We start from the raw sequence: 26,808 nt of genomic DNA, 5'->3' as shown, positions 1-26,808 counted from the left end.
AAACACAAATAAAAAGAAACAACCAACAATCCTTATAATTATCATCATCTGCTGCGTTTCCCTCTTTTGGCAAAGAAACACTCCATCCATTTGTAGAAATCGCCTGCGGACACGTTACATCAAAACTAATCACAACGATTAAAATCAGCTTTTCTGTGCAAGAGGAGAGTGAAAAGCAAGTTGGAGGATGGAATGAGACTGTTTTTCCAACAAAAAAAATCTGGGGAAAAATTCCTATATGTATATTTCTCTATAGTCTATGTAAGGCTTTATTTTTGAAGATCAACCGTGCACCCTGTGATCGGTTAATTTGATTTAAGTTTTATTTTGGAGATTTGGACTAGAGGTAGAGGCGCGAGCTAATTGTATCCTGATCCTTGCCTTGAGGGGTTTCAAAGCCCTGGAGCAACTCTCCTCTGTATTTTGTTCTGTCTACCTTAGCCAAGCTATTGCATTTCTCTCTGGTGTGGCGAGGCGAGCAGATCGCTGGGAGAGAAATCGGAAAAGGGGGGAGAGGAAAAGGAAAAGGGGACTTGGAGAGAGACTTTGTGCTTCAATGTTTCAGGTAAGATCTGACGGTTTGGGTTTGTTATTATTTGCTAAGGAGGGTATGGCTGGGACTTTGGGCGCAACTCGCTTTTACGCATGTGCCAGGCATGGGGCGAGAGCGCGGCACACTCGCACACACGCAGCCGGGCGCGGACGGCGGCTGGGGATCCGCTCGCACCGGCTGCCGCTGCGGCTCCTCGGTTTTCTTCCTGGCAGAGGGAGCCGAGCGGGTGCCGGCCGAGGCGGCGGGAGCCTGGGTCGGGGCTCCGCGGGGTCGGTAGCCGGCGCGCGGACCGGGCTGGGGTGGTGGTGGTTGGGGGGTGTCCCCGCGGCCGGGTCCTGCGTCTCCGAGCTCAGCCCCGCGGCTCTCGGACCCCCGCGCCCCGTCCCTGCTCCCGCCAGCCGCGCGCGTCCATTCTTCCCGGGGCGCCCCGGGGCTCGGCGCCGATCGCGTGGGGGTGGGGGACCGTCGCCCCGCTGGCAGCCAGCCTTGGCGGCGCCCCCCGGGACACCCGCTCAAAGACGCCATTGTGGCTGCCGAGCGGATCGGGCCCCGGGGCGCTTTATTTATTTATTTATTTTTCCCTTCCCCTTTCTCCCGGGCTGAGCCCTTTTGTGAGCGGCGGCTGGTGCCGAGAGCCGGCCCGCGTGCAACCCGGGCTGATCCAGATTCGTCGCCTCCGCCCACTCGGGCGCCTTTAAAGCCCTTTCCCATCCCCTCCCATTTCCCCTCCCCCCCCCTCCCGGGGTGCAAATGTTTCATTTATTTTTTAAAAAGCGCCGGTTCCTCTTCCTCCCCACCTCCTTCCCGGTTAGAGAGCTAGGATTAAGAAGTCTCCTTGGGAGGCCGGCGCGGGCTGGGGGCGCTGGGGTGGGGGAAGGCTGCGGTCGCCGCAGGTAACGGCGGTGGCTTTTGGCTTTCGCCCCCTCTCCCGGAGCCAGCGGCGCGGAGTCCGGAGCCGCCGTCCTTCCCTCCTCCTCTTCTGGAAGCCACTGTTCCCTTAAAGGGACAGAGTTTCCTGGTCGCCACCGGTGTGCGCGGTCGGAACCGGCGCTCCGGGGCGCAGAGGTGGGAGGAAGGGAGGCAGTTTGGCTCCTTTCTGACCTCTTTCCTCCCCACCCCCCAGCCTGCCTCCCCTCTTGATGGAAATGTGGAGTGCGCTTCCTCTCCTGCCCCCAAGAGGGACCTGGCTGGAAAATAAAAGAGTCCTCACCTCCTGGAAAAAAGAACGGGGCGGGTGACGCGTTGTGGTGAATCGCTTCCAAAGTGAGGTGGAGCCCCTGAATGTCCAAGAAGGGGAGGGCGAAGCTGTAGTGCGGGGACTCCTTACCTGGACGCCGGCCTGGCACAGGCGTCCCGCATACAGCAACTTCCTAGCGATCGCTGGCCGACAGGGATCGCCTTTGTGCTTTCCAACACTTAGGCTGTCGTGGAAATGATTTTCCAGTGTCAACACGTTTTCACCGTCACTGTGCTTCGGGGGCCGGCTGGGCCGGAGCGGACTAAGTTAGCAAAGTTACGATGGGGCGGTCGGCTTTGTACGTGGAGAATCGCACGCGGGAACTGTCCGAGACCCTCTTGGCTCTGGCTTCCTGGCTAAGAGGGACACCGCAGTGGGCAGAAGTAATTTGATACAAATATTGTACAAATATTATACTACCGTTTAGACCGTAGGACTGGCTGCCTTCAAGCAAATCTTTGCTCACCCCCTCCCGTGGTGTGTGTGTGTGTGTGTGTGTGTGTGTGTGTGTGTGTGTGTGTGTGTGGTGTGGTGTGCCCTTGGTGGCACTCAGGGAGACACAATAGTTTAGCATACTCATTCTTTAAGAAACGTTTGCCTTCTGTTTTCAATCAACTAAGCTGGCAGCCAGAGATACAAGTTTATTTGAGAATACCCTCTGGGTACCAAGCATGCTTGGATTGTTTTAGCAAATTAAAAATGAGCAAAATGCTTTTACCTTCTCAGCAGTAGACTCCTTAAGAGACCTCCTGTTTCGTGTGTTATGTGTGTGCGTTCCGGGGGAAGCATTTTCTGTGTGTATCTCAAATGTTTTTAATGTGGGGAAGAAGAAAATAAAGGATTTTTAAAGGCTGAGACTGATACCATGGAATGATTCGTTAAATCTGAGCCGACATCAGGGAATTTACCTGCCCGTATGGGAGGTTGTGGGAGCTAATAGCCAGCCGGCTTGGCGAATTTTAAAAAGCAGTGAGTCCATTTGTCTCGAGGATAATGGGCAAGATGCCGCTTTATTCCTCGTGTTTAGATTTTGGTGGCATGTGGCTTCGGAGAAGGGGCTGGCTGTGTTAGGAGTCCTGCTGATGCAGATTGAGAAGAGCTGTTGGTGACTGTGAGGATGGCAGCCGGCAGCCGGCTAAGTGTTTCCTAATGAGGGGACAAAGGTGACCCTGGAACTTTAAAACTCCAGATCGCAGAGAAAACTTCATGGGATGTGGCTTTTGTGTATAAGGAGAACGTAACTGTCGAGGCAAAATTGCCATAGGTTTCCTGGGACGAAATCTCTAGACGCATTAAGTATGAAGGATAGTTGGGGGGGAAATCTCCCACCACAGCACACAAAATGACTGCAGTGGTTTTTGCTCTATTAATTATGCCCGGAGCACAGTATAAACTCCCCGAACACACACTAGAGGTCTCTCTTCTAGCTGTACAATTGTTGGTTTGTAATTCTTTGCCAGACCTTGTGTAGTAAGGGTGTTCAGTAAAGGCCTGCTTCATAAGTAATTTTGTCTTCCTGGTTGTTCTTCATATTCTAATGGGAGGCATGCATTTGGGGGAGAGTATTCAGTAAGTAATTACTGCCCGTTTTATGCTACCCAAGCATTTGGAAAATAACTACAGTAAGAAAGACTTCTACTGACTGGTGAAAATGTACTGGTCAGTTTGCATTGAATCCTGCATTTTAGGCTTAACTACACCAAATTATTTACCCAAAGCAATTTCTTTTAAAATACAAGCATAAAAAGCGAAAGTTGTATTCGTTGGAGAGAGTTCTGAAATTAAAGTTCCATTTGACTCCGCATTTAACAAATAGCGCTTGTACAAATGCTTTCTGGTCTTGACATTTCTAAGCTCAGCGTGATGAGTGTAGCATCCTGAAATATGCTTTTTGCTCAGATCTCCCCTTTGCATCCCTCTTGAGTCACTCAAAGGCTCTTTTAAAGTTGCTTTTTAAACTGTATTTTCTGAACTTTTTTCCAACTATAATTTATCTTTTCCCAATAAACAAAAAATTTATCTATCCTCAAGATGAAACGCCTTGGGAATACCAACTTTTGGCTCTGTGTGCTTATTTTGAGAGCTTCCTCACGCAGGCTCGAGGAACAATTGGACTTCCCTGAAAACAGTAACAGCTCCCTGACTTCTCATTCATAAAAATGTACTAGTCATAGCTAATGTTTTGCTTTTGAAGAGTTTGATTTGAGAGCTCAGTCAAGAGTAAGATGAGATTGTCTTTTAAGAATCATTTTCTGAAGCCTGTCCTCATTAGGCTCATCCATTCATTCAATCAATATTTATTTGTTCTGGCTGTACAGGAAACTCCCCGTTCACGGCTGGATACACCATGGTGGGGAAGGGCATCCAGAGCCGTGATTGCCTGATTCCAGAGACAGACATTCACAGAGTAATAGATAGAGATCAGTGCTTTGAAAGAAAAGGGAAACTTTAGTAGGATGAACCCAAGAGGGGCAAGATGGCCACGCCTAGGGTCAGATTTCCAGAGAAAGCTCCAGAAACTGAGATCTAAATGTTGAGAGGCAGGTGGAAGAGCCGGGCTGCAGGACGGAGACCTGGTTTTCACCCTCAGAGTAACACCAAGGGGTGGGTGGGTGAGAAAGACGAGGAGAGCCATGGTGAGGTGTGTGCACTAGAAGGACAGTTCTGGAAGCACATGGGCAGATGACTAGGCAGCCCGAGCTGGGGGATATGTAACCCTCAAATTGGCTCTTGCAGTGGGTGGGGCAAGAGCAGATGGAACTGTGTCAGAAGAAGCAGTGATAGAAGAATCTGAGATCCACTTAGAAGGTAAGCATCGCAGAATCGAGGGGAAGGTTGGTTACCAGAAGGAGAGAGTTGTTGCGTGTCACGGTTTGGGGCGTGTTGTGACTTGACTGTAAAACGTCCTCCAAATAGATGGCGGCTGGCGCTGCAGATTTGGACGGTTACGGAACCCCTAGGAGGCGGAGCCTTGCGTGAGGAAGTAGGTCACTGAGGATGGGCTCTGAGCTTCATATCCTGGCCCTGCTTCCTGTCCTCTCCCTGCTGGCAGTTCAAGCAAGATGTAAGGGTGGGGGAGTCCGTGGGCATACCCCTGCCGCCATAAAGCCGTTGCTACCGTGGCTTTCCCTCCGGGAGGGACTGACCCCCTCAAACTGTAAGCCTAAACAAACCTTTGTTTCCTTAAGTAATACTCCTGTATGTTCATTCGGTCGCAGCAAGAAAAGTAAGGAATACAGGGGCTGTTGATCAGATAGAGGGTGGTGTTTGGTGCAGGGTTTGGCAATGAGAAGCCTCATTCACACCCAGTGTCTCTGCAGTCACAAAGGCAGCCAAGGCGTTTGGACCGGTCATTCTTCAACGGCTCCATTTGTTCTACGGTCCCGTGCGGTGCCCGCAGCGCATCAGGCCCTCCTCTGCCTGCCCTTCACATCCTGTTCTCCAAGCCCCCTTTCTCTTTGTGAGCTGCCCTGTGAGGTCTGTTTAACTAGCTCCTGATAAGCTGGGAGTCATCATTGAGAGACGCTTGTGTTTAACCTACAGGAACCAAATCAGATCTGTGTCCTATAACACACATTGTGTCAAGAATCTCATAAAGATTCATTCTGCCTGTGCTTCTATAAATAACCCTGCACCCATGCCCCTGTAAGTCAGTCTAGTTCAATTCATTGGGTCCTTTAAAATGACGTGAGAGAAGGAGGACTGGGTGGGAAGAGGAGGGGGACGAGCAGGAGCTGGGGGACAAGGAAGGAAATGGGGTGAATAGAATATTGTGTACATGTGTGAAATCTGTTATTGTGTATAATAAATTTATCCTAGTAATTTTTAAAAATATTAAGGTGTTAAATTACTAGAAAAATCTTTTGAGAGATGGCTCAATGGTTAAGACTGCTTACTGCTCTTGCAGAGGACCTGGGTTTGGTTTCCAGCACCCACATGTTGGCTCACAATGGCATATATTGTCTGGCTTCTGTGAGTTCCTGCATTGCATGTAGTGCACATAAAATGTAGCAGGCAAGGCACACACACACATACATAAAATAAATGAATATGCATTTAACTGTTCAACTCTGCCTTTTAATGTCATTTACATACAAACTATAAGCATTGTATGTAATCATTGTCTCCTGCCTAGATAGATTTTTTTTTTTTGCATCTGTCTTAGTCAGTGTTCTATTGCTGTGAAGAGACACCATGACCATGGCAACTCTCATAAAAGAAAGCATTTAATTGGGGCTTGCTCACTGTTTCAGAAGTTTAGTCCATTATCAGCATGGTGGGAAGTATGGAGGCACACAGGCAGAGATGGTCCTGGAGAGGAGTGGAAAATTCCACATCTGGATCCAGAGGTGGCAGGAAGAGAGAGAGACAGGGGGCCTGGCTTGGGCTTCTGATACCCCAAAGCCCACCCCCAGTGACACACTTCCTCCAGGAAGGCCACACCTACTCCAACAAGGTGACACCTCCTAATCCTTGTCTAACAGCACTGCTCCCTGAAGACCAAGCATTCCTGCCACCACAGTGTCACAGTGTCGCCGTGACAAAATACCCGAGAGAAGCGATTAGGAGAAGAGACGTCCGTCTTGGTTCTTGATTTCAGAAGGTTTCAGCTTAGGACGAGAAAGACACGGAAGACTTCCTTGGTAGAGAGGCTGGGTTCAGGCCACAGGCTCCTGTGGGGACTAACCAGGAAGTACAGACATTATTTCTACCACCAAGACCCACCTCCTAACCAGTCCACAGCCCCCTAAAATACCGTCATCCACTGGAGAACTAACATCAGACCATGAGCCAGTTGGGGGACATTTTAAATTCAAACCATATGATCCCTAAGGCAGTTTGAACTTTCTCTACTGACCCTTGGCTAGCCTGGTCTCCAGGCAACCTTTTCACATTTCTATATAAGTGAACATTTTGGTACTTCTGATATCTGATATTGGTTCCTTCTTTTAATTTGTTCTTATGTCTCCAAAACTTATTCCTTAATACTAGATTCCCAAAAATACAAAACAGCTGGGAGATCATTTTGTCCAGTTTGCTATTCACCACCAAAGCAGCACTTAAGTACTGACTGTTTGTTTTCAAATAATCTAGAATTGGGCATTAAGTGGTTTTGCTTTCAACATAAAATTTATTAGGAAGGGAATTTCCACTAAAGAAGTCTGCTACAGATCTTTTATAATAATATGTGCCTTTTCTGGTTGTACTTCTTCCAGAAAATTCCAGGCTGGGGCTCCTTCCAGAAAATTCAGGCTTCAGTGATTTCCAGGAAACAACGTGAATACCATTCTCTTTGTGGGAGTTTGATACACAACTGGATTCCCTAAGGCATTTTTTCTTGATGGTTCTCCTGCAGGTAGCCTTAAGGCATGGGCTCTAATTAGATCAATCTCCATCAGTTCACCATGTCACCTGTAGTTCCAACTCCACCCTGCCTTGTGTGGTTGCTGAGAGTACCCCAAGGCATGCCCTCTTGAAGGAGCCACCCCAATTCTGGCTGCTTACCCCTCTGGGTGCTTGAGTCCCGCTGTGTCCGGGCTGCATGAGTGCCCAGACACTGGGAATGTCCATGGCTAAGAGGAGCAAATCCACCATACCTCACTGAACCCCTCAAATAACACTAATCACAAAGGTTATATGTGTAAGGCTGGGGCTGTGGCAAAGCAGGGACTCTAAGCCAGTAGACCAACTATCGGATGTGTCAGGTGGAAAGTATTCATGGTAAACTCAGAGCTACCAATAATGTGTTGGTATTGAACTAAAGGAAAGAAATTATTAAGCTTCCTCTTGGTGTAATTTCACCAAGTTAGTGAGGCTAGATTTGAATTCTTTCTCTCCCTCTGTCTTCTGTCATTCCTATCTGTTGTATGAGTCTGAATCTGAGCCTGCCTTAGGTGTCTTGTCTGTCCCTCTGGCCGTCAGTCCATCCGTCCGTCCATCCGTCTGTCTCTGTCTTTCTGTCTCTGTCTCTGTCTCTCTCTCTGTGTCTCTCTGTCTGTCTGTCTCTCTCTCTTTCTTTCTCTGTGGGTGTGTGTCCATCCTTGCATGTCTGTGTCTGCTCCTCCCTTGCTCTGTGTTTACTTAACAGGACGGAAGCACCACATGGGGAAGGAATGGGGTACCTCACAGAAATCTTTAATGGAGTTTCACAAGTCACTGGCTCTAGCTGACCTCATTATCAAACAAACCAGCACTGTCCAGAACTACCCAAATGTTGTTTCCAGCATTTGTGGGGAGTCTTCATTTGATAAGGCTGCTTTCAGCCTGTTTTCTGTTTCCAACATTTATTACCATAACACACACACACACACACACACACACACACACACACACACACACTGCTCTTGGGTCTGGGCATGGAAGAGTATATAACTTAAGATTACAGCTATGCATTAGCTTAGGTTATAAAAGTTGATTATATGGGAAATATAAGTAAGGTTGGTTTTTACATTGTTCTCCTAAAAGCAGTTTCTGTAAACAGGCTTAGCATGCAGTAGGATAGCAGTCTGAAGTCTTAAGTGGCTCTAAGGTATAGTATTAACTTTGTCTATGGGGTCCAGCAAAAGTTTCTGTCCCTTTGGGTGTAGCAGGTATTTTCATAATAATGCATCACCACAGCCAAACCTTAGCATTAATCTCTTCATTGTTTCATGCACATTCCTAGCTCACTATCCAATCTAAGCTAATGGGATGGTTTTTTGTTTGTTTGTTTGTTTGTTTGTTTTTGTTTGTTTTAGGTTGTTTGTTGAAATGGAGGGTTTCAGTATGTGAAATTCCTAGGTGACCTAGAATTCACTATGTAGAGCTGGTTAGCCTAAAACTCAGAGAGATTCTTCTGCCTCTGCCACCTGGTTCTGAGCACTTTGATAGGCACTGTGCAGTGTTCCCGCGCTGGGCTGTCAGCTCCCATTCATTCTCTGAACTCAGCGGCTCCCATTCACTCTCCTGCTCTTCCCTCCCACTTCTACCCCATTCATAAGAGAAAAGGGAAAGAATGGAAACGGTTTAAGGGGATGGAGAGGTGGCTCCGTGGGTAACGGTGCCTTCTGCACAAGCATGAGGGCCTGAGTGTGGGTCCCCAGCACCCACACAGACGTCTGGTGTGGTGGTGCTCACCGTAACTCCAGCACTGGGGTGGGGGAAGCAGACGCCAGGAGCTCACGGGCCAGCCAATCTAGTCAAAACAGTAAGCTTCAGATTTCAGTGGGAGAGCCTGTCTCAAAAAATAAAATGGAGAAACAATGAGCTGGATACCAGATAGCAACCCCACACGCGTGTACACACCAGTGTATGCGACCCTCACATACAAGCACACAGCAAAGTGGCTTGGGATTGTTGCCCTCAGAACAACCCAGCTGTGAAGCTCTTGCCGAGCAAAGTGTATACTCGTGCATATTCTGTCCTGCCAGTCAAAACGTGGATTTGTTTTCTGTGGAGAGCGAGAGCGAGCTGACAATGGTCCCTGCTGCCGCCACAGGCTGTCGCTAGGACAATGCCTTCTGAACTGAAGAGAGTGTTAACTGGATGGATTGCAAATGCTCTCTAGAGGCAGGGAAACTCTTCGGGATGCATCCTTCCTAAGCATCTATTGTCATCATCACTTACTATTTGGGTACCAGTTTCACTTTGCTGGAAATCTGTAGCTAATGGAACAGAAAATGTATGTAAAACCAAAGACCAAGAATCTCTGTGTGAAAGAAATCAAGCACTATGTCAGTCCTGGGCATTAACAACTCTCCCCCAAACCTACCAGCTCCATGATCCCGTATTCACACCCGCCTCCATCAGTTTCTAACTGTATCGTCCTGATTGACCTCATTTTTCTAAGCCTTGGTGTTCAGAACTGTATAGGAGATGGCAGTAGTTTTCTGCCCTGTGACTGAGGTAACAGTATGGGATGACTATAAATAAGACAGTAATGGCCTGAAGATTATTCTGAGAATTAAGGAGGGGCATATGCCCATCACGCACTGACCCTCAGAAGATAGCATGTTCTTTTAAGAATAGAGGCTGTATTTATTTTCCTTGCTTCTTTAGTTCTTTTTTAGGTTATGTTTTGTTTTAAATATTTATTTTTATTTTTTATTTATGTGTGTCAATGTGTGTGTACGCCCACAGAGGCCACAAGAGGGTTTCTGACTCCATGGAGCTAGTGTTACAGGCGTGTGAGCTGCCCAGCATGGGTATGGGAGCCAAACTCTGGTCCTCTGAAGAGCAGCAAGTGCTCCCAACCTGTGAGCTCCCTTTTTTTAAAAAAAATTTTTTCTTTCGAAGTTTTATTTTTATTTGTGTGTATGTGTGAGTGCCAGAATGAAAGTATTGTGCACTATGTGGGTATCTATTACTCTGAGGCCCAAAGAGGGTGTCAAATCCCCTGGAACTGGAGTTGCAGGTAGTTATGAACCTTTATGTGGGTGCTGGGAATCAAATCCAGGTTTTCAGCAAGGACAGCGAATGCTCTTAAATGTGTAGCCATGGTTGCAGCCCGTTTGCCTGTTTGTTTCTTCTTGAGTCAGGCAGGGCTCACGTAGCCCAGGCTAGCCTCCAACTTGCTACTAGTCAAGGTTGGCCTTGAACTCCTTATCATCCTGCTTCTGCTTTCAAGTACTGGGATTGCCATACCCAATTCTGCGAGGCATACAGCATTGATGCCCAGTAAATCTGAATATATGAACACAGAATCAGAGGCCAGATGCTGATTTTACCTTCCTGTAAATCCTTTCTACTACTGACAGGAAGATCTGTGTTCTGTCAGATGCCCTGGCCTGATGGCTATGGGGTTTTTCTTTTTTTTTTTTTTTTTTTTTTTTTGGTTTTTCGAGACAGGGTTTCTCTGTGTAGCTTTGCGCCTTTCCTGGGACTCACTTGGTAGCCCAGGCTGGCCTCGAACTCACAGAAATCCGCCTGGCTCTGCCTCCCGAGTGCTGGGATTAAAGGCGTGCGCCACCACCGCCCGGCTAGGGGTTTTTCTAATTAACTAGATCAATCATTTGGGACAGACAAACTTTCGTTCAAAGACAGTCTTCTTTTACTTTTTTGTTTTGATTTGTTCTTTAAAGATAGGGTCTCTTGCCGGGCGGTGGTGGCGCACGCCTTTAATCCCAGCACTCGGGAGGCAGAGCCAGGCGGATCTCTGTGAGTTCGAGGCCAGCCTGGGCTACCGAGTGAGCTCCAGGAAAGGCGCAAAGCTACACAGAGAAACCCTGTCTCGAAAAACCAAAAAAAAAAAAAAAAAAAAAAAAAAAAAAAAAAAAGATAGGGTCTCTTGTAGCTCAAGCTGGCCTTGAGCTTGGCTAAGGAGAACCTTGAACTTCTTAGCCTCCTGCTCCCACCTGCTGGGTGCTGGGATTACAGGTGTGTGCCCCCATAGCTGGTGTAAACCGTGCTGGGAGACTGAGCCCAGCTTCATCCATGCCAGACTGCATTCCCGGTCCCCATTTACAGCTTGATTGCTCACAGGAAATGCATCCTGTGCAAATTCGTAGGGTTACCAGACACTGCAGACAGTTAGATGGTGTTCGAAGAAGGCGAATAAGTCACCGTGTTCTGACCCCACCCTGTTCTGAACCAGAAGATTTTTACTCAGTAGAGGGGCTCGGGAGCTGGTGCGATGCCCATTCCATCCAGCAGGTGGCGGTGACGCACACTCCTGGTCTGCCAAGCCTCGGGTTTTTTACTTTCTGGCGTTTCTGGGTTGAGCCAACTTTTAAAACCTGCCTTGGCTCCGCCCTGGGAACAACTGAGGCTCAGAGGGACAGCTCGAAGCTCGAAGTGTCAGCACCTCCAAGTAGCCCATTTCCTCCTGGGCAGGGAGGAGAGATAAAATTGTTAGCATCTGCTGTGGTTTCCCAGAGATCGGAACTGTCTGGGACTGGGGTGGAGGTGGGGGTGGGGTCCTGAATGCCTCATGAAATCAAGAGGAAAGTGCTATTATCCCCCCGCATGAGTCATATTATCACATGCTCCCTTGAAAAGACTTGAGATCAGTTATTCCTGAGAAATCTAGAATTTAAGTATTCATGAGCCACCATGAAGGGAAAGGTGCTACATGTCACTGAACATGGTTCTGTCTTGTAGGGCACTGGAAACTTGGTTTTCCGGTTGCTTGGAACCCTGAGTCCACTGTTAACTCTATGACCACAAATCTGGCTTCATTAAGTGCTTTGCAGATATTAATTCTTCCCAGCCACTCTGTAAAATGGAGGAAATAGTTATGTCTTGACCTATAAGAAACACGAGAAGGCACTTCCGGGGCTGAGGACGTGGCTCAGTGGGCAGAGTGTTTGCCTTGCATTCAGGAACCCATGAACTGGGTCCCCTGGTCAACTTAAACCAGGGAGGGTGGCACAGCCTGTAATCCCAGCACTCAGAAGGTGGAGGCAAGAGAATTAGACTCCAAGGTCATCCTTGGTTATGTGGGGAGTTTGAGCCAGCCTGAGATGCAAGAGACTTCATAGGGGGTGGGGGAGAGAGGAGATTTCAAAAGAAGCATAAATCCATTGGCTATAATTCATACCCAGACCCAGAAAACGAGTGAATGGCGAGCCTACTGTATAGTAAAGCGCTACGCGCTGGGTCCTCTGAGAGCCTGGCCTTGATTTACAGATACGGGGAAATCAACAATGAAAGCATATGGGGACTATGTTCTAGTTGGATGTGATAAATCATATCAGCATTAAAAAAAAACCCTCTCTTTACATTTTTAATGAGGGATCTTTAGACATTTATAGCCTTTAAGCCATTTTCAGAAAGCTGAGGCTCTGGATGGCCTCACTCCCCTGGATGGCCTCACCCTGTGAGAGGCCCTGGATGGCCCCACTCCCTGAGAGGCCCTGGATGGCCCCACTCCCTGGGAGATTCCTTCTCTCCTAGACTTGCCACACGTGATCTCCCAAGGAAGTAGGAAAAGTCAGGTGATTTGTTAAGTCTTTCTTTGCTTCATAGTCAAAGATGATTGAACTTCTGACCCTCCTGCCTCCGCCTCCCAAGTTTCAGACAGCAGGCACACTGCACCGCAAGCTCTTCTCATCCCTTATGACGGACAGCTACTAAAACAACTCTTCTACACACGAGTTCTGGCAACACACAATGGTGAAAGAAAGTCACATGCAGTGTGCACTAACTTAGCCCTTCCTTGACCCAGGGGTGGGCGTGGGACATGGGACACCAGACTTGGGACACGGAGGACATGGGACACTGGCCTTAGGACATGGAGGCAGGAGGATTCTGAGTCCAAGGCTAGCCTGTGCTACCTTTATCGAGACCCCTCTCAAAAATAAACAGGCCTACAAAGCAAATGCCCTTTGCAGCCTTGCTTGGGAGGTAAGACTAGTTTTAGGGCTGAGCTTTCATGGGTTTGGACTCTGTGGCCTGTACTATCATCACATGAAGTGGTTAGACACATCAGTCTCTAAAGGAAAGCCAAAATTTCAGAATTAAGACTTCTTTTTGAGTGGTTGAAATATTTCAGAAATCTGAAGGAAAGCAGTGATGAATCATTCCAAGGTTGTGTAAGTCACACTAGCTGTATAAAAAAGCAGGTGGTTTTCTGAAGAAAATCAGGACTTGATCTAACCTTTGCCCAGCTCATGTGTCACTGCTGAGCAGAAAAAGCATGAGAGTTCACAGCCGGTGGAATCATGGCGACCCTGCCAATCATGTATGTTGGTAGATGAGTCAGAGCTGAGGACGTGAGATGGAGTAAGTTCTACAAACTTCCACCTTAAGCAATCAGGGCTATTTCTTATCATTGTGTCCCTGCAATTAAACTCTTGTGTTTATGCAAATCATTGCACAATGCTATTCTCTTGCTTCTGATGTGTCTTTGTGTCTAAATGCATGAGAAACTATGAATATTTCTAGCAGAAGCTCAAATCATTTAAAAAGTGCAACTAAGCCAGGCTGGTGGTGTCACACTCTTTTAATCCCAGCACTCAGAAGGTAGAGGCAGGGGGTTCTCTGAGTTCGAGGCCAACCTGGTCTACAGAGCAAGTTCCAGAATGGCCAGAAACCCAGTCTGTTTCGAGAACGAGAGAGAGAGAGAGAGAGAGAGAGAGAGAGAGAGAGAGAGAGAGAGAGAGAGAGAAGAAAGAAAGAAAGAAAGAAAGAAAGAAAGAAAGAAAGAAAGAAAGAAAGAAAGAAAGAAAGAAAGAAAGAAAGAAGAAATGAAGGAAGGAAAAGGAAAAAAGGCTGAACTGGTTCATTCTGCATAATTACTCAAGGGGCTTCCGTGGTCATCCCTTGACCTTAAAGAATGTGTTAGTCAAAATAGATTTCAGGACCAAGAAAAACAGTTCATGGGGCAATGCCTGCCACTACCAAGCCTGGTGGCCTGAGTTCAATTCCCGGGATCCACATGGTGGGTGGAAAGAATTAACTCCCTCCACTTGATCTCTGAACTTTAGAAAATTCCCACATGGGAACATGAGTGCACACACCTAAATACATAAGTAAGTAAAATAAAATACAATTTAAATGCATTTCAGACTTCAGACATAGATTCAGATTTTGCTTTGGAAAATGTGGCCCTAGATTTCTTTTTTTTTTTTCTTTTCCTTTCATTGTACAATTGCAATATTCATGTACTTCAGTTATTTTTGACAGTTCTTCTGCAAACTATAAATGCCTGGGAAGAACATTTCTAAATTACCCCACTAAGGAGTAAGACAGATAGCTCTTTTTTTGTTTTAACAGCTGAAAAACAAAAGCTATCTTCTGCTAAGTTTCTGTGTTAACTCAGTACCTTATGAAGATGGTATAATGCTTCTAGCTGATTGATGTACAAGGCTCTTTGCATATAATTGTTCTTAACCCCAGATTATGAGTTTGCGTAGTCATACATAGGCTCCGTTTGTGGTTATTCAAGAGCTAATAATGCAGTTTGCAAGTGTTCTGTCTCCCAGGGCTGGGACGTAGCTCAGTTGGTATAGAGCTTGCTTAACACGCGAGGAGAAGCCCTGGGTTCAAAGTGTGGAGATGCAGAAACGACAGCATGCTAGTGCTGCCTGTGATGCCAGCGATTCGGTGGCAGAAACAAGAGTTCAGGGTCATCCTTGGCTGCATAGTGAGCTGAAGATGAGTCAGCATGGCTTTGGTTCCTGCTCCTGGCTGTTGCAGCCTAGTTCTTCAACAGGCCACGCCCCCTACCTTATTCCTCCATTTCCTGGACCCCTTGGTCCTTCTTGGCTCTCTAAGGCTCCCTTTTCAACCTAGGGACATGAGTGATGATGGTACTTTGTCACATATCTCTGCTCATTGGTGCCATTAAAAAATTATCTCTTCCTGGCTGACCAAATGGGTCCATGGGTAAAGGAACTTGCCATCGATCCCAAGGATCTGAGTTCAATCCTCAGGACAATTCCTCAGTAGGAGGGAGGTATCCACTCCTGCAAGCTGTCCTCAGATCTCTACATACGTGTTATGGCATGTGCAGCCAGCTCCTCTTAACAGATAAATGAATGTAGTTTTAAATGTACTTTAAAGTCATCTGTTCATTTAGACATGATTTATATGTTTGTTTTTTTGTTTCTGTGGGTTCTTGTCTGTCTTGTGTGTGCCAGGCATGACCCTAAATCTTCCCAAACAGTGAGGGGCAAGGCAGTGATCCAGGGTCTCGTTTTCATTCTTGGGGTAACAGAATAAGGTAATCAAGGGCTGGGGGGTGGCCCAGTCAGTAAAGTGCTTGCCATACACACATAAGGAACTGAGTTTGGTCCCCAGCAACCCCACTAAAAGCCAACCACAGTGGTACACACAGGAATGCCAGCGCTGGGGAGGTGAGACAGGAGGATGTCTAGGACTCACTGGCCAGCCAGTCTAGCCCAGTAGGAGAGTTCCAGGCTAGTAAGAGGCTCTGTCTCAGAAGCAAGGCGAACAGTGACTCAGGAAGACAGCAAAGAATGACCTCTGGGTCATACACTTGGGCACACACACTCATGCACGCATATGAACATGTATACAGGCACACATACAAAGAGGTTAACTGGGTATAATTAAGTGCTATGCAACAATTAAAGCAGGTGCTTGGGTGTGGTACCCAGGCCAGTGTCTGGATGGCATCACCCGTCATGGGCATAGCTGGTCCCTTGGTACGGCTTGTGCTTGGCGGACCCTCTTACTGTCTTACCTCATTCTTCATGGGGAGGTTCTGGTGTAAAAATTCCCTTCCTCTCTTCAGTGGCCCTTGACCCTAGCTTACAACTACAAAAACAACCCCTGTGTCTGTGTGCCTCCCTGCCCCTCAAAATTTTCATCTTTAAGCTCTAGTGTGGCTATTTTTGGATATCTGGCCTTTGGGCATATAATTAAGGGAAAATAGAGTCAGTCATAAGGGCCTAGAGTCCTTACCTGGTCAGGTTAGCAACAGAGACCTGTTTTCTCTGCTTTTGCATCAAGAGACGGCATTGGTTACTTTGGGCATTGCTGTTACACACTAACTACCTGACAGAGCAGCTGAAGGTCAGGACGGTTCATGGCAGCACAAGGAGCTAGAGTTCAGTGTGGCAGCGCGGCTGTGGTAGCTGGAGTGGCCGGGCCTACAGAGGGTGAGCAGCTGTGGTAGCAGGCATGGCCTGGCCTACAGAGGGTGAGCAGCTGTGGTAGCAGGCATGGCCGGGCCTACAGAGGGTGAGCAGCTGTGGTAGCGGGAGTGGCCGGGCCTACAGAGGGTGAGCAGCTGTGGTAGCGGGAGTGGCCGGGCCTACAGAGGGTGAGCAGCTGTGGTAGCAGGCCTGGCCTACAGAGGGTGAGCAGCTGTGGTAGCAGGAGTGGCCGGGCCTACAGAGGGTGAGCAGCTGTGGTAGCAGGCATGGCCCGGCCTACAGAGGGTGAGCAGCTGTGGTAGCAGGCCTGGCCTGGCCTACAGAGGGTGAGCGGCTGGTCGTGCTCCACCTGCAGTCAGGGAGCTCAGCACACTGAAGGTTGATGCTCTGCTGGCTCCCTGCGACCTCAACCCTCAGACATGGCACACCCACATGCAGAGTAGGTCTTCCCACCTCAATTAATCTCTGAGGAAACACCCTCAGAGACACACCCATGGGGCTCCAGTCAGTGAGGCTTACCCACCAGAGACTGCGGAGTGCACAGCAGACAGGTGGTTGTCTGAGCACCAGGAACAGCCCTCACCAGCACTTGATTTGGACAGTGCCTTGATCCTGGAATTCCAGGAGAAATAAATTTGTTGTTTAAAGCCAACTTGTCTGAAAGTGAGTTATTATAAAAGCCAAACTGAATATAATACACACTCTTAAAAACAAAAAGACTCTGGCACACACACACACACACACACACCCGGCTTCCTCTCCCTCCTGATTCTTCCTTCCCACAGACTGCTCTTTTCAGATCAGCTCCTTTTCTCATGGGTCCTAGTAGCATGGCGGAGTAGAACAGGATCGCAAACGCGGATGCAGCATGCTCCACAGGGCTCTCCCTAACTTCTCTTCCAGGGGAAACCTCTTCTGCCTTCCAGTATTTCGTGCTACTTAATTGACCTTGAAGGCCACTTTGGTCTCTGCTCTTCCCCGAATCTCAGCCCCTTTCCTGGTACAGTGCTGTCTTTTTCTTTAACTGAATGTATTTTCCCAAGAGATTTAGAAAAATGGGGAACTATCACTGAATTTCTTAGTATTCCACATAGGTACCATTGGTTGTCTGCCTCTTTCCAATTGGAGCAGAAATGCAAGTTTGGAATCAAATTTGGGAAGCTGGCTTAAGGAAATGTTTCCTCCTACACTCTGCTGCCCCCCTTTCCTCTGTGTGTGTGTGTGTGTGTGTGTGTGTGTGTGTGTGACCTCAAGATTTATATATGAAATTAGAATCCCAACAACTGTTTATTTAATGGAATAGTGTCACATCACATGCCTGCAAGGCCCTGTTTATCTCTAGGATACATGCCATCACTTTCCCAAGTCAACCCGTGACAGCCAACTCCTGGTCACTGTCTATGGGAGAAGTGACAGTAGGTAGAGATGAGACCGTAGCACGCCGACTTCTGCCGCAGCGGGTGACTTACAGCTTCCATGCTGGTCAGCTGCCCCCAGCACTCTGGCAGGACTCATCCTTTTAGCACCATGCACAGGGAATCAAAGGCAGGGCCCAGATTCTGCAGGCAGGCAAGGCACCTGCAGGGCAGAAACTACATCTAGCGAGCACTCTGCCTGAATCCTGGTGAGTGCTCAGACAACGGCAGTGATGTCACCCCAACCTTTGTGAGGTACTCATCAGGTCTGCAAACGTGCTCAGGTACACATACGCACCTGTACATGAGTGAGGTGTGTTTGTCTGTCTGACTACGTAGCCCAGGCTGGCCTCAAAGTGGTGGTAATCCTCCTACCTCTGTGTTTAGAGTCTTCCAAGTGTTTAGATCACAGGTGTGTACCATCAGCCTGGCCTTTCTGCTTCTAAATGGAACCTACCGGTCTAGTTTTGTTTGGTTGGTTTGGTCTGTTTGGTGTATGTCAATCTCCATAGCTGAGGATAACCTTCAACTTCTGATCCTGTTGGCTAAGGGTTACAAGTGTGAGCCACCACACCCGGTTTATGTGGTACTGTGCATCAAACGCAGGGCCTCATGCGTGCCAAGCAAGCACTCGACCAGGTGAGCTGCATTGACAGTCCAGTTGTTAAAGAAACATAGGATGGAGGTGCGATAAATGTATCACCAACTGATACCTCCTATCAGAGTCGCTGGAAAAGCTGGGGAAAAGCCACTTCATTTTGTGTCTAAATGAGGCACTGAGCAGAGGAAGCAACCTGACCATCAGAACGATGCGCTCCTACATGGAGAGTCCGCGCTTAGACATGGCATGCCAGAAGGGATGCACCTTGGACTCCGGGGAGGAGGGTTCCCATAACTCAGGGGTAAGGAGACTTGGGGGAATCACTCTGACAGAGACCAGGAGGGAAATTTTTCAAAAAGCAAACTGAGCAGAAACTGAGGTTCAGCCCCAGCTGCCCGAGTTACCAAATGCCAGCCCGACAGGGAAAGGGTCTGTCGTGGGAAGAATTCTCAAAGCTGTGACTAAGCTAAAAAGGGCAGAGGAGCTTCTGGTGTAGGGTGCGGGTGTATTTTTAAAAATGCAAACTGTACGAGTGGGTTTTAGATATGCTGTCAGTTACAAGGAACTGGTTCCCCAGCGTCTTGTCACCTGGCATGGCTGGGCTGTGAGAACGGTCCCCGTTCTCCAGCTTAGGATCTGGGGGGAGGAGAGCAAATGGCATCAGGGGCAGCTGATGGCCACCCACCACTCGGCGGAAGCCCAGCAATGGCCACGGCTTGCTGGAGGCAGCAAGGACCCGTGAGGGCTCCGAGTCCCACACAGCTGGGACAGTAAAGCAGACCCAAGGTAAACGTGGCTGCCACGGAGAAAGGCAATGTGGGTTCCGAGATGCTGTTGGCTCCTTCCTAGGCTCTAGAGCCCCCCAATTTGTCTAACTTACAGTTCTTGCCTTCTCTGGTTTCCCTGAGCCTCCTCTGAAGATGTCTCCCTTTGATGTTGTCTGTCCATCCCAGAGGGTATCGTGTCCTTGGCTAGCGTAAGAACTATTTTCCTCCTGTGTCTCCACCCGCCTAGGGCACACCTTCGTCCGGCAGACACTTCTGTGGGGTCTCCAGGTGAGCCCACTGCCCTCCTGCTTCTCCTGCAGTGGCCTCACCATCTGGCCACGTGCCTAGTGTGATATCCTTGTGGCTTCTTTCTTCCCTCTGTTTCCCCCAGACACACAGCGACTCGAGGGCAGATGTATGTGCAGGTGGTCCACGCTCGTGTGGGGCACGTTGACACGCACACTGGAAGGCGGCCTCAGCCTCCCTGGTGCTGGGATTTCAGGCATGCACCGCCACGCCTGTTGGTGGCTGTGAGGTCCTTTCCCAGCCATCACACTGCTCTTTTCTTTGGCGTTCTGTCCTTGCTTTCAAATAGCCAAGGAACTCCCACAGCCTACTGGACATGGCAGAAAAGCCTGGGCCCGACCTAGGATCCCTACATCCACTGGCCTTGGCCAGATTTACTGGGGACCCCTCCCACTACCCCACTTATATCCAAGGCTAAGGCCTCTCTAGACTTCCTTGTCCCAAGCCGCTGTGTCCGGCTGTCTTCTCTACAGTGTCCTTCCTCAGGGACCCCCATCACCATCCTCTTCAGTACTGCAAGGCACACCCTTGAGCACACTCAGAGACACAGGACAGACACCAGCTGCTCGCTCCCTCATGCGCCGAGAGATTCACACCCAGGTCTCCCGTGCCGACCGTGGAGGAGAGCTTGGGTTGCAACTGTGTTAGCATCTCCCCATTTCCGTCAGATTTCTCGGGTGTTTGAAGAGGACCAGAGATGGGGAGCAGAGGCCAAGGAGAGGGGAGGGCTTCCCTAAGAGCATGACCAACTGACAGAGAGGATTTGGGAAGATCTTTTGACTAGAAGAAGTATGGGTTGGTAGTACAGTTGTCCCTTGTATTCAGGCGCCAGGATTTCTGCTGACACCCAAGTCTACAGACACCCAAGTCCCATATGGCCTGGTGTCTTCCTGTAGCCTTCACAGTCCTGCCATCTAAATTTCTTATAACACTTAGTGTGGTTTAAATGGTCGTGCTGTGTCATTTAGGGGAAGGCATTAAGGGGGAAATGTCTGCACATGTTTGTTACCGAGCGATGTTCCCAGACTTTCTATCCACGCTGGTGGAGAACCATCACGTCCCGAGGGCTGACTTCAACAAGAGCCGCAGACTTTCTGTCCACGCTGATGGGGAACCATCACGTCCTAAGGGCTGGTGTAACAAGAGTAGATAATGTGAGGAGGTCAGGAAGTCAGTTGAGAGGTCGTTGGCAGTGGTGATTGTGAGACACATGGAACTTTCTGTAGATTCAACCATGTGCTATGGTGGCATGCTGTTGTCGTCCTCCACGTTCATGTTGTAGAGCCCCAGAACCATACAATCAAGTCACAGAAAGGGAATCTCTCTCTCAGAGTTACCAGAAACACCGTGGAGACAAGCAAAGTATTTACGGGACTAGAAGATCACTGACTGTCCAGGTGTGGTGGTTTAAATGAGAACTACCCCACGGTCTCAGACATTCCAATACTTGGTCTCCAGCTGGTGGCACTGTTTGGGGAGGCTTAAGAGGAGTGGCCTTGTTATAGGAAGTGTGCCATGGAGAGTTAAAAAACTTGTAGCATTTTGGGTTTGTTTTATCTGCTTTATACTTGGGGTTTATGGTGGCTTGAAAGAAAATGGCCCCCAAAGGGAGTCACACTATTAGGAGGTGTGGCTTTGTTGGAGTGGGTGTGGCCTTGTTGGAGGAAGTGTGTCACTGTGGGGGTAGGTTTTGAGGTTTCATATATGCTCAAGCCTCACCCAGTATCTTAGTTCACTTCCTGTAGCCTGCTAGATATAGAACTCTCGGCTCCTTCTCCAGCACCACGTCTGCCTGCATGCCGCCTTGTCCCACCGTGATGATAACGGACTAAACCTCTGAAACTGTAAGACACCCCAATGAAATGTGTTTCCTTTATAAGAGTTGCCGTGGTCATGGTGTCTCTTCACGGCAATAGAAAGCCTAACCAAGACAGGGTTCAATCAAGATGTGAGCCCTCGGCTCCCTGCTCTGCCGCCTGCCGCCTCTGTTCTCCCATCATAGACTCTGACCCTCTGGAACCATATTCTCAAATAAACACCTTCTTCTTTGGTCATGGTGTTTTATCACAGCAATAGAAAAGGAACTAACACAGCGGGACCTTGGGAAAGTGTAATTACAGTGAATTTGGAATGGTTTGCTATTAACTGTGGCGAATGGGGGTTTAGGATTAATCACAGAAGCTTCTACTACATAAGGGATGGAGAGCCTTTGAACTTCATCTCTTGTGGGATGATAGGGAGGAAAGTATATGGTGGATACAGAAATCTTGGGTGTTATTAGTGGACAAATTATCTGCAAACAGTATTTCAAAGCATTGTATGTATATATATATGAGAGAGACTTCTACAACTTTCTGAAATGACGCCGGGGATGTGTGGCCCGTTAACTCGAGCTGTCCTTAGTTAGATTTTCTAAGAGGAGCATAGTGATGGCAGCAGCCTGCGAGACCTTGTACTGGCCCTGGAGTCAGCATCCCGTGCCATCCACTATCCACAGCGCTACTTAAGGGTCACCATCCCCGCCCTTCAGATGAGGAGACGGAAGCACAGAGAGCTATGCCACATGCCATTCTCATAGGCTCACACAGCTTAGACCACAGCGGAGCTGAGAGTGCAGACCAGTGGCCTCCGAGGCTGGACTGGCGGCGGACAGATTATCTCCCCACTGCTGCAACAGAACGCCTGGCAAATGCAAAGGATGGAAGGTTTACCTGGTGGGGGTGGGGTCTGAGGGCACAGCCCACCACAGCAGGGAGGATGTGGAGGAGCGCCAGGCAACAGGTCACATCGCATCTGCAGAGAGAGGTGAATGCTGGTCCCAGTTCATCTCCTCCTTTTACTCAGTCCAGGACCCCGGCCCTCAGACTGGTGCTGTCCACATTTTGGGTGGGTCTTCCTGCCTCTGTTTCCTTACCACTTCTTCAGGAGCACCCCCTGAGGCTTGTCTCTTTTGATAATCAGGATTAACTGACACGTGGATATTGGATCTAGGGTGGGCTGCCCACTGGTCTCACACAGCAGCTTCCTCTACCCAAATTAATACATGGAGACATTCATTATAAATACTCAGCCTTAGCTTTTGCCAGCTTCTTTTTTTTTTTTCTTTAACTTAAATCAACCTGTTTCTCTTCATCTATGATCTGTCTTGTGGCTTTTTACTTTTCTTTCTGTATGTCCTACTCTGTGCTGCCGGCGGCCTGCTAACTGGCTGGCCCTGGGTGTACCCCTCTCTTTCTCCCTCATTCTCTCTCCCTTCTTCTTCTCTCTCATACCTAGATTCCTCCTCCTACTTACTTTCTCTGCCCACCAGCCCTGTCTGTCCCTCTCCTGTCTAGCTATTGGCTGTTCAGCTTTTTATTAGACCAGTCAGGTGTCTTAGGCAGGCAAGGTGAAACAGCAACCCATCTTCACATAGTTAAACAAATGCAGCATAAGCAAATGTCACACATCTTTTAAATGTTAGAATAATATTCCACAGCAGCTTCCGAATGCTTTTGTGTTCTAGAAACCTTCCCAGAGAGGTAAACAGGCCTCACCTCACAGGAATGACCGTTTTCCTTGTCTGCTGAAAAGCTGGTGAGCGAATGAATGGGATTAATCACAGCTCACCTTCTGTCTCCAGTTCCTGAGTGGAGGGTGGCCACACTAAGTGGGCTGACCCCATAATAGAAGACTTAGCACATTTCACAGCCCTGCCCACACGCTCTCCACCTCCTCCTCACAGCTAACCTCGGCACCACCCCCAGCAATCTGGATCGGCTGCCCGCCCGCCTGCCTGCCTGCCTGCCTGCCTGCCTGACGTGTGAGAGAACTGCCTTCATGTTCGGAGGCTGTGGTGGCCAGAGAGCCAAGATGGAAGCTCTGAAGGGCAGCTGTCATCTAGAGCAAACGGGGACTCGGGGGAGGTGGGAGCTCAGCCGGAGCGTGTGGGACCCCCAAGCCCCAGCTGGAAGCAGGGTTAGGGAGACGGAAAGAGCGAGAGAAGAGCGGTACAGAGAGATGCGTGCAGGTTTCCAAACGCCGTGCAGGGAAAGAGTGAGGGGTCAGCTCATCAGCTGACAAACTCCGAGGAGTGCTGGCGTGTCAGCTGTGGTGGAGGGGTCTGGACGCCCACGGGGGACCTGTGCAGTCGGCGAGAGAGGGAAAGGAGAGCAGGGGTTACTTCGGGAGCCCAGGAGCAGGCTGCTCAGTTCAGAGACCTGGTGGGACTCACTCAGCCTCTGTGAATCCCGGTTTCTTCTTCTTGATCATTGCAGAGGAAATAATGGACATGGAAAGCAGCACCTGCCGTGACGGGGTCCAATCCTGGGTGGTGTTGTCTCAAGCAAAGAATATTTGTGGCGTTCTTATCTATTATAAAGTGAGTGAGTGTGTGTGTGGGTGGCACACATACATGCACATGTATGCTTGTGGATTCCAGTAGCATACATCTGGAGGCCAGAGAAAAAGCTCTGGTATCATTCCTCAGGCACTGTCCACCTTGTTTTGTGAAGCAGGGTCCCTCACTGGCCTGGAACTTATCATGTCATCTAGGCTGGCTGGCCAGCAAGCCCCATGGATCTGCTCTTCTTTACCTCCCCAATCCTGAAATTACAGGCACAGGGTGCCACACCTGGCTTTGTAATGTGCGTTCTTAGGGGCAAACTCTGGGGCCCATGCTTATGCAGTGAACTTTACCAAATGAGCCCTCTCCCTAGCTCCTATATAAGCAATTTGAGTCACTCCAAACTGGCAAGCTGGGACCATTCCACCAACTCAATGTCCCCAAATCCTGTATTGGTGGATAGTGGGAACAGTCTGGTTGCTAGGCTTTCCTATAAGTATCCCAAAACAGGGCCCAGAACAGCCATGTGCTCAGTCTCTGAAGGGAGAGCAAGGCCTGGAACTGTGTGAGCTCCATTTGGGGTTCGGGACACATTGCACCACTAGCCCATCCTGGTACTGGGAAAGGACTTAGAAAATTCCAAGGAAGTTGCTCCAGTCTCAGAGGCCTGATTTCCCCAGGTCAGAAAATAATACTGGCTGTAGCCTTCTTCGAAGAACATAGGTTTCATTCTCAGAATCAAAACAGCCACCAGACAAGGTCACTCTGAGGCTACGTGAGAACAAACCCCTGGCAGACATGGATAGCAGGAGAGAAGAATGCTGCAATCAGGAACAAAGACGTCCCTCCTGTGGCCAATCACACTCATGCTTCTGCGTCAGCATCACCTCCACCCTCCAGACAAACGCCCATCCCCGGGCCTCACTGGCCAGCCAGCCTAGCCTGCTTCACAAGTTCCAAGCCAATGGGAAACTCTGTCTCAAAGTCAAGGAGCTCAACACCTTGTGGCAATCATTTTACCAAATGAGCAACCCTCCCAGCCCCCATTATAAACAATGTGAGTCACTCAAAATTGTCGCTCTGGAACCATTATGCCAACGCAATCCCCCAGGGTTCTCAAAGGCAATACTGTACTGTGGATGGTGGTGATAGTGAGCTTTGCTAGGCTGTCCTGTGATGTGTCCAATCACACGGCATGAAGAACGGCAGCTAAGTTTGTCCTCTGCCTACCATACTCATGAGTACACATGTGCCTATGTACCTGCACACACACACACACACACACACACACACACACACACACACACACACACACACACACACATTTTGAGAGGTTGCTCTTTACCATTCAGTTGACCTTGCTTTTGCATTTTACCAGTCCCAATACGAGCTTCTCTTTTCCTTCACCCCGCTGAGACACCCCCACAGTCCCACCCCATAAATCCTCCCAACTCCCTTCCCCCAACTTTCTTCTCTTACACCCTTGCTTGCCATAGCAGGCTGAATACATCTATTTAGTAAGAGGTGTGTTCTTGGTAGTCTGTGGACAGCAGCAGGGCTCCTGTAAGGATGAATAGCTCACAGCTCTGGCTGGTGTGTAGTGTGCCATTGTTGGGGATATTCTGGGGTCTTTCTAATCTACTCATCTAATAACTCTAATAATACTAATAACTCTTCATTATACAAAGAAAGAGAGCCTTGGGGACAAATAGCCAGGATGTCACTTGGAGCTTGTTGGGAATGCAGACTCTTGTCCCATCCCAGACTCTCGCTTGCTAAGCTTATGTTCTACCATTGAGGGGTTTGATTTTGTGTTTGTTCTTGATTTTCAAAACAGGATCTGATATGCCCCAAACTGGCCTCAAATACTATGTAGCAAGATGACCTTAATCTTCTGTTCTTCTTGCCAATGTTGGGGTTATAGGTGTGAGCCACCACGCCCAGCTGGGGCAGTGTTGGGGACTGGACCCAGGGCTTCATGCATGGGCACAAGTGCTCTACCACCTGATCCACATTCTCAGCTCCCAGTGTGGTTTTGTTTTGAGTTTTAAATTTTTGAATGATTTTTCAGTTTTACTTTGTGTGTGAGTGTTTTGCCTGCATGTATGTGTACTGCATGCACTGCTGGTACCCTCAGAGGTAAGAAGAGGATGTCAGACTCCCTGGAACTGGAGTTACAAAAAGTTGCGAGCTGCCATGTAGGTGCTGGGAATCAAACCCAGGTCTTCTTCAAGAACAACCAGTGTTCTTAACCACTGAGCCATTTTGCCAGCCCCCAGAGCTTTTTTTTTTTTTTAACAAGATTGTGGGTGTGTGTTTGTTGGAGGGAGTCTCTCTTACATCCAAGAAAAGCACTGATGTGGTAAAGGAGACCCACCTCCCATCACGTGCTCAGGCTGGGGTGGAGGGCGTGATTAAAGAGATTGCTGCCAGCTAAGCCAAGACCAGATTCTTGGGGATTTCCCAGAGTTGGTGTAGGCAAGCCAAGCTTGCTCAGGGAGTGTGTCCAAGGCTAGGGGACCTTACATGCACAAGTGGGACTACCATTCATGAGCAGTTCCAGCGTCAAAAACAGAAATGGCAGAAGCAATTTCATGTCCACATCTTCGTAGTTTCTCAGCCCAGCCCTATGAAGCAGCACGAAGTTCATTGTTGTTGTTATTCTCATTCTGTAGATGAGAAAACGGAGCCTCAGAGATGCGTCAGGCTCTGTTCTGTCTCCCTCGGGTGTCGCTATGTAGAGACAAATGGGTCAGAGATCAGGATGAAACAAGTGATATAGACTAACCACCAGGGACAAAGTTTCAAGTCTGAAAAAACAAAACCCTCAGAAACTGAGATAAGTAATAAAATGTTTTTATCAGTGCTGGGAGATTTGAACCCAGAGGCTCGCACAGACTAGGTAAGAACACTACCACCGAGCCACGTCCTCAGCCCTTTCCTAATTTAACTTGGAGACAAGGTCGTGTGGAGGCATCCAGACCCATCTTAGCCTCATGGTCCTCCTGGCCTCAGCCTCCCTGGCCTCTGGGACTATAGGAATGCACCACTGTATCTTGCTCCAG

At 48.7% G+C, this 26,808-nt stretch overlaps 1 protein-coding gene and 1 long non-coding RNA gene across 2 annotated transcripts in view; one reads left to right on the top strand and one right to left on the bottom strand.

Annotated features, from left to right (window-relative positions):
* The first annotated feature begins 442 nt into the window (after positions 1–442).
* Kctd1 (potassium channel tetramerization domain containing 1) overlaps positions 443–26,808 on the top strand; it is a 208,493-nt gene continuing 182,127 nt past the window's right edge. The window contains exon 1 of the mRNA XM_016001598.3: positions 443–565. Coding sequence (XP_015857084.1) covers positions 557–565 — 9 coding nt within the window. The 5' untranslated portion in view covers positions 443–556. The remainder of the gene's footprint in view (positions 566–26,808) is intronic.
* LOC143269522 (uncharacterized) lies at positions 4,022–5,381 on the bottom strand. Its single transcript, XR_013045978.1, has 2 exons — positions 4,964–5,381; positions 4,022–4,835 (listed from the first exon to the last, which is right to left on the bottom strand). It is a non-coding gene; the product is annotated as an uncharacterized LOC143269522 (long non-coding RNA).

Source organism: Peromyscus maniculatus, chromosome 19, assembly GCF_049852395.1.
Source record: "Peromyscus maniculatus bairdii isolate BWxNUB_F1_BW_parent chromosome 19, HU_Pman_BW_mat_3.1, whole genome shotgun sequence".
Classification (NCBI taxonomy): Eukaryota; Metazoa; Chordata; class Mammalia; order Rodentia; family Cricetidae; genus Peromyscus; species Peromyscus maniculatus.
The sequence above is the reverse complement of the archived record's forward strand: the minus strand, read 5'-3'. Positions and strand labels throughout refer to the sequence as shown.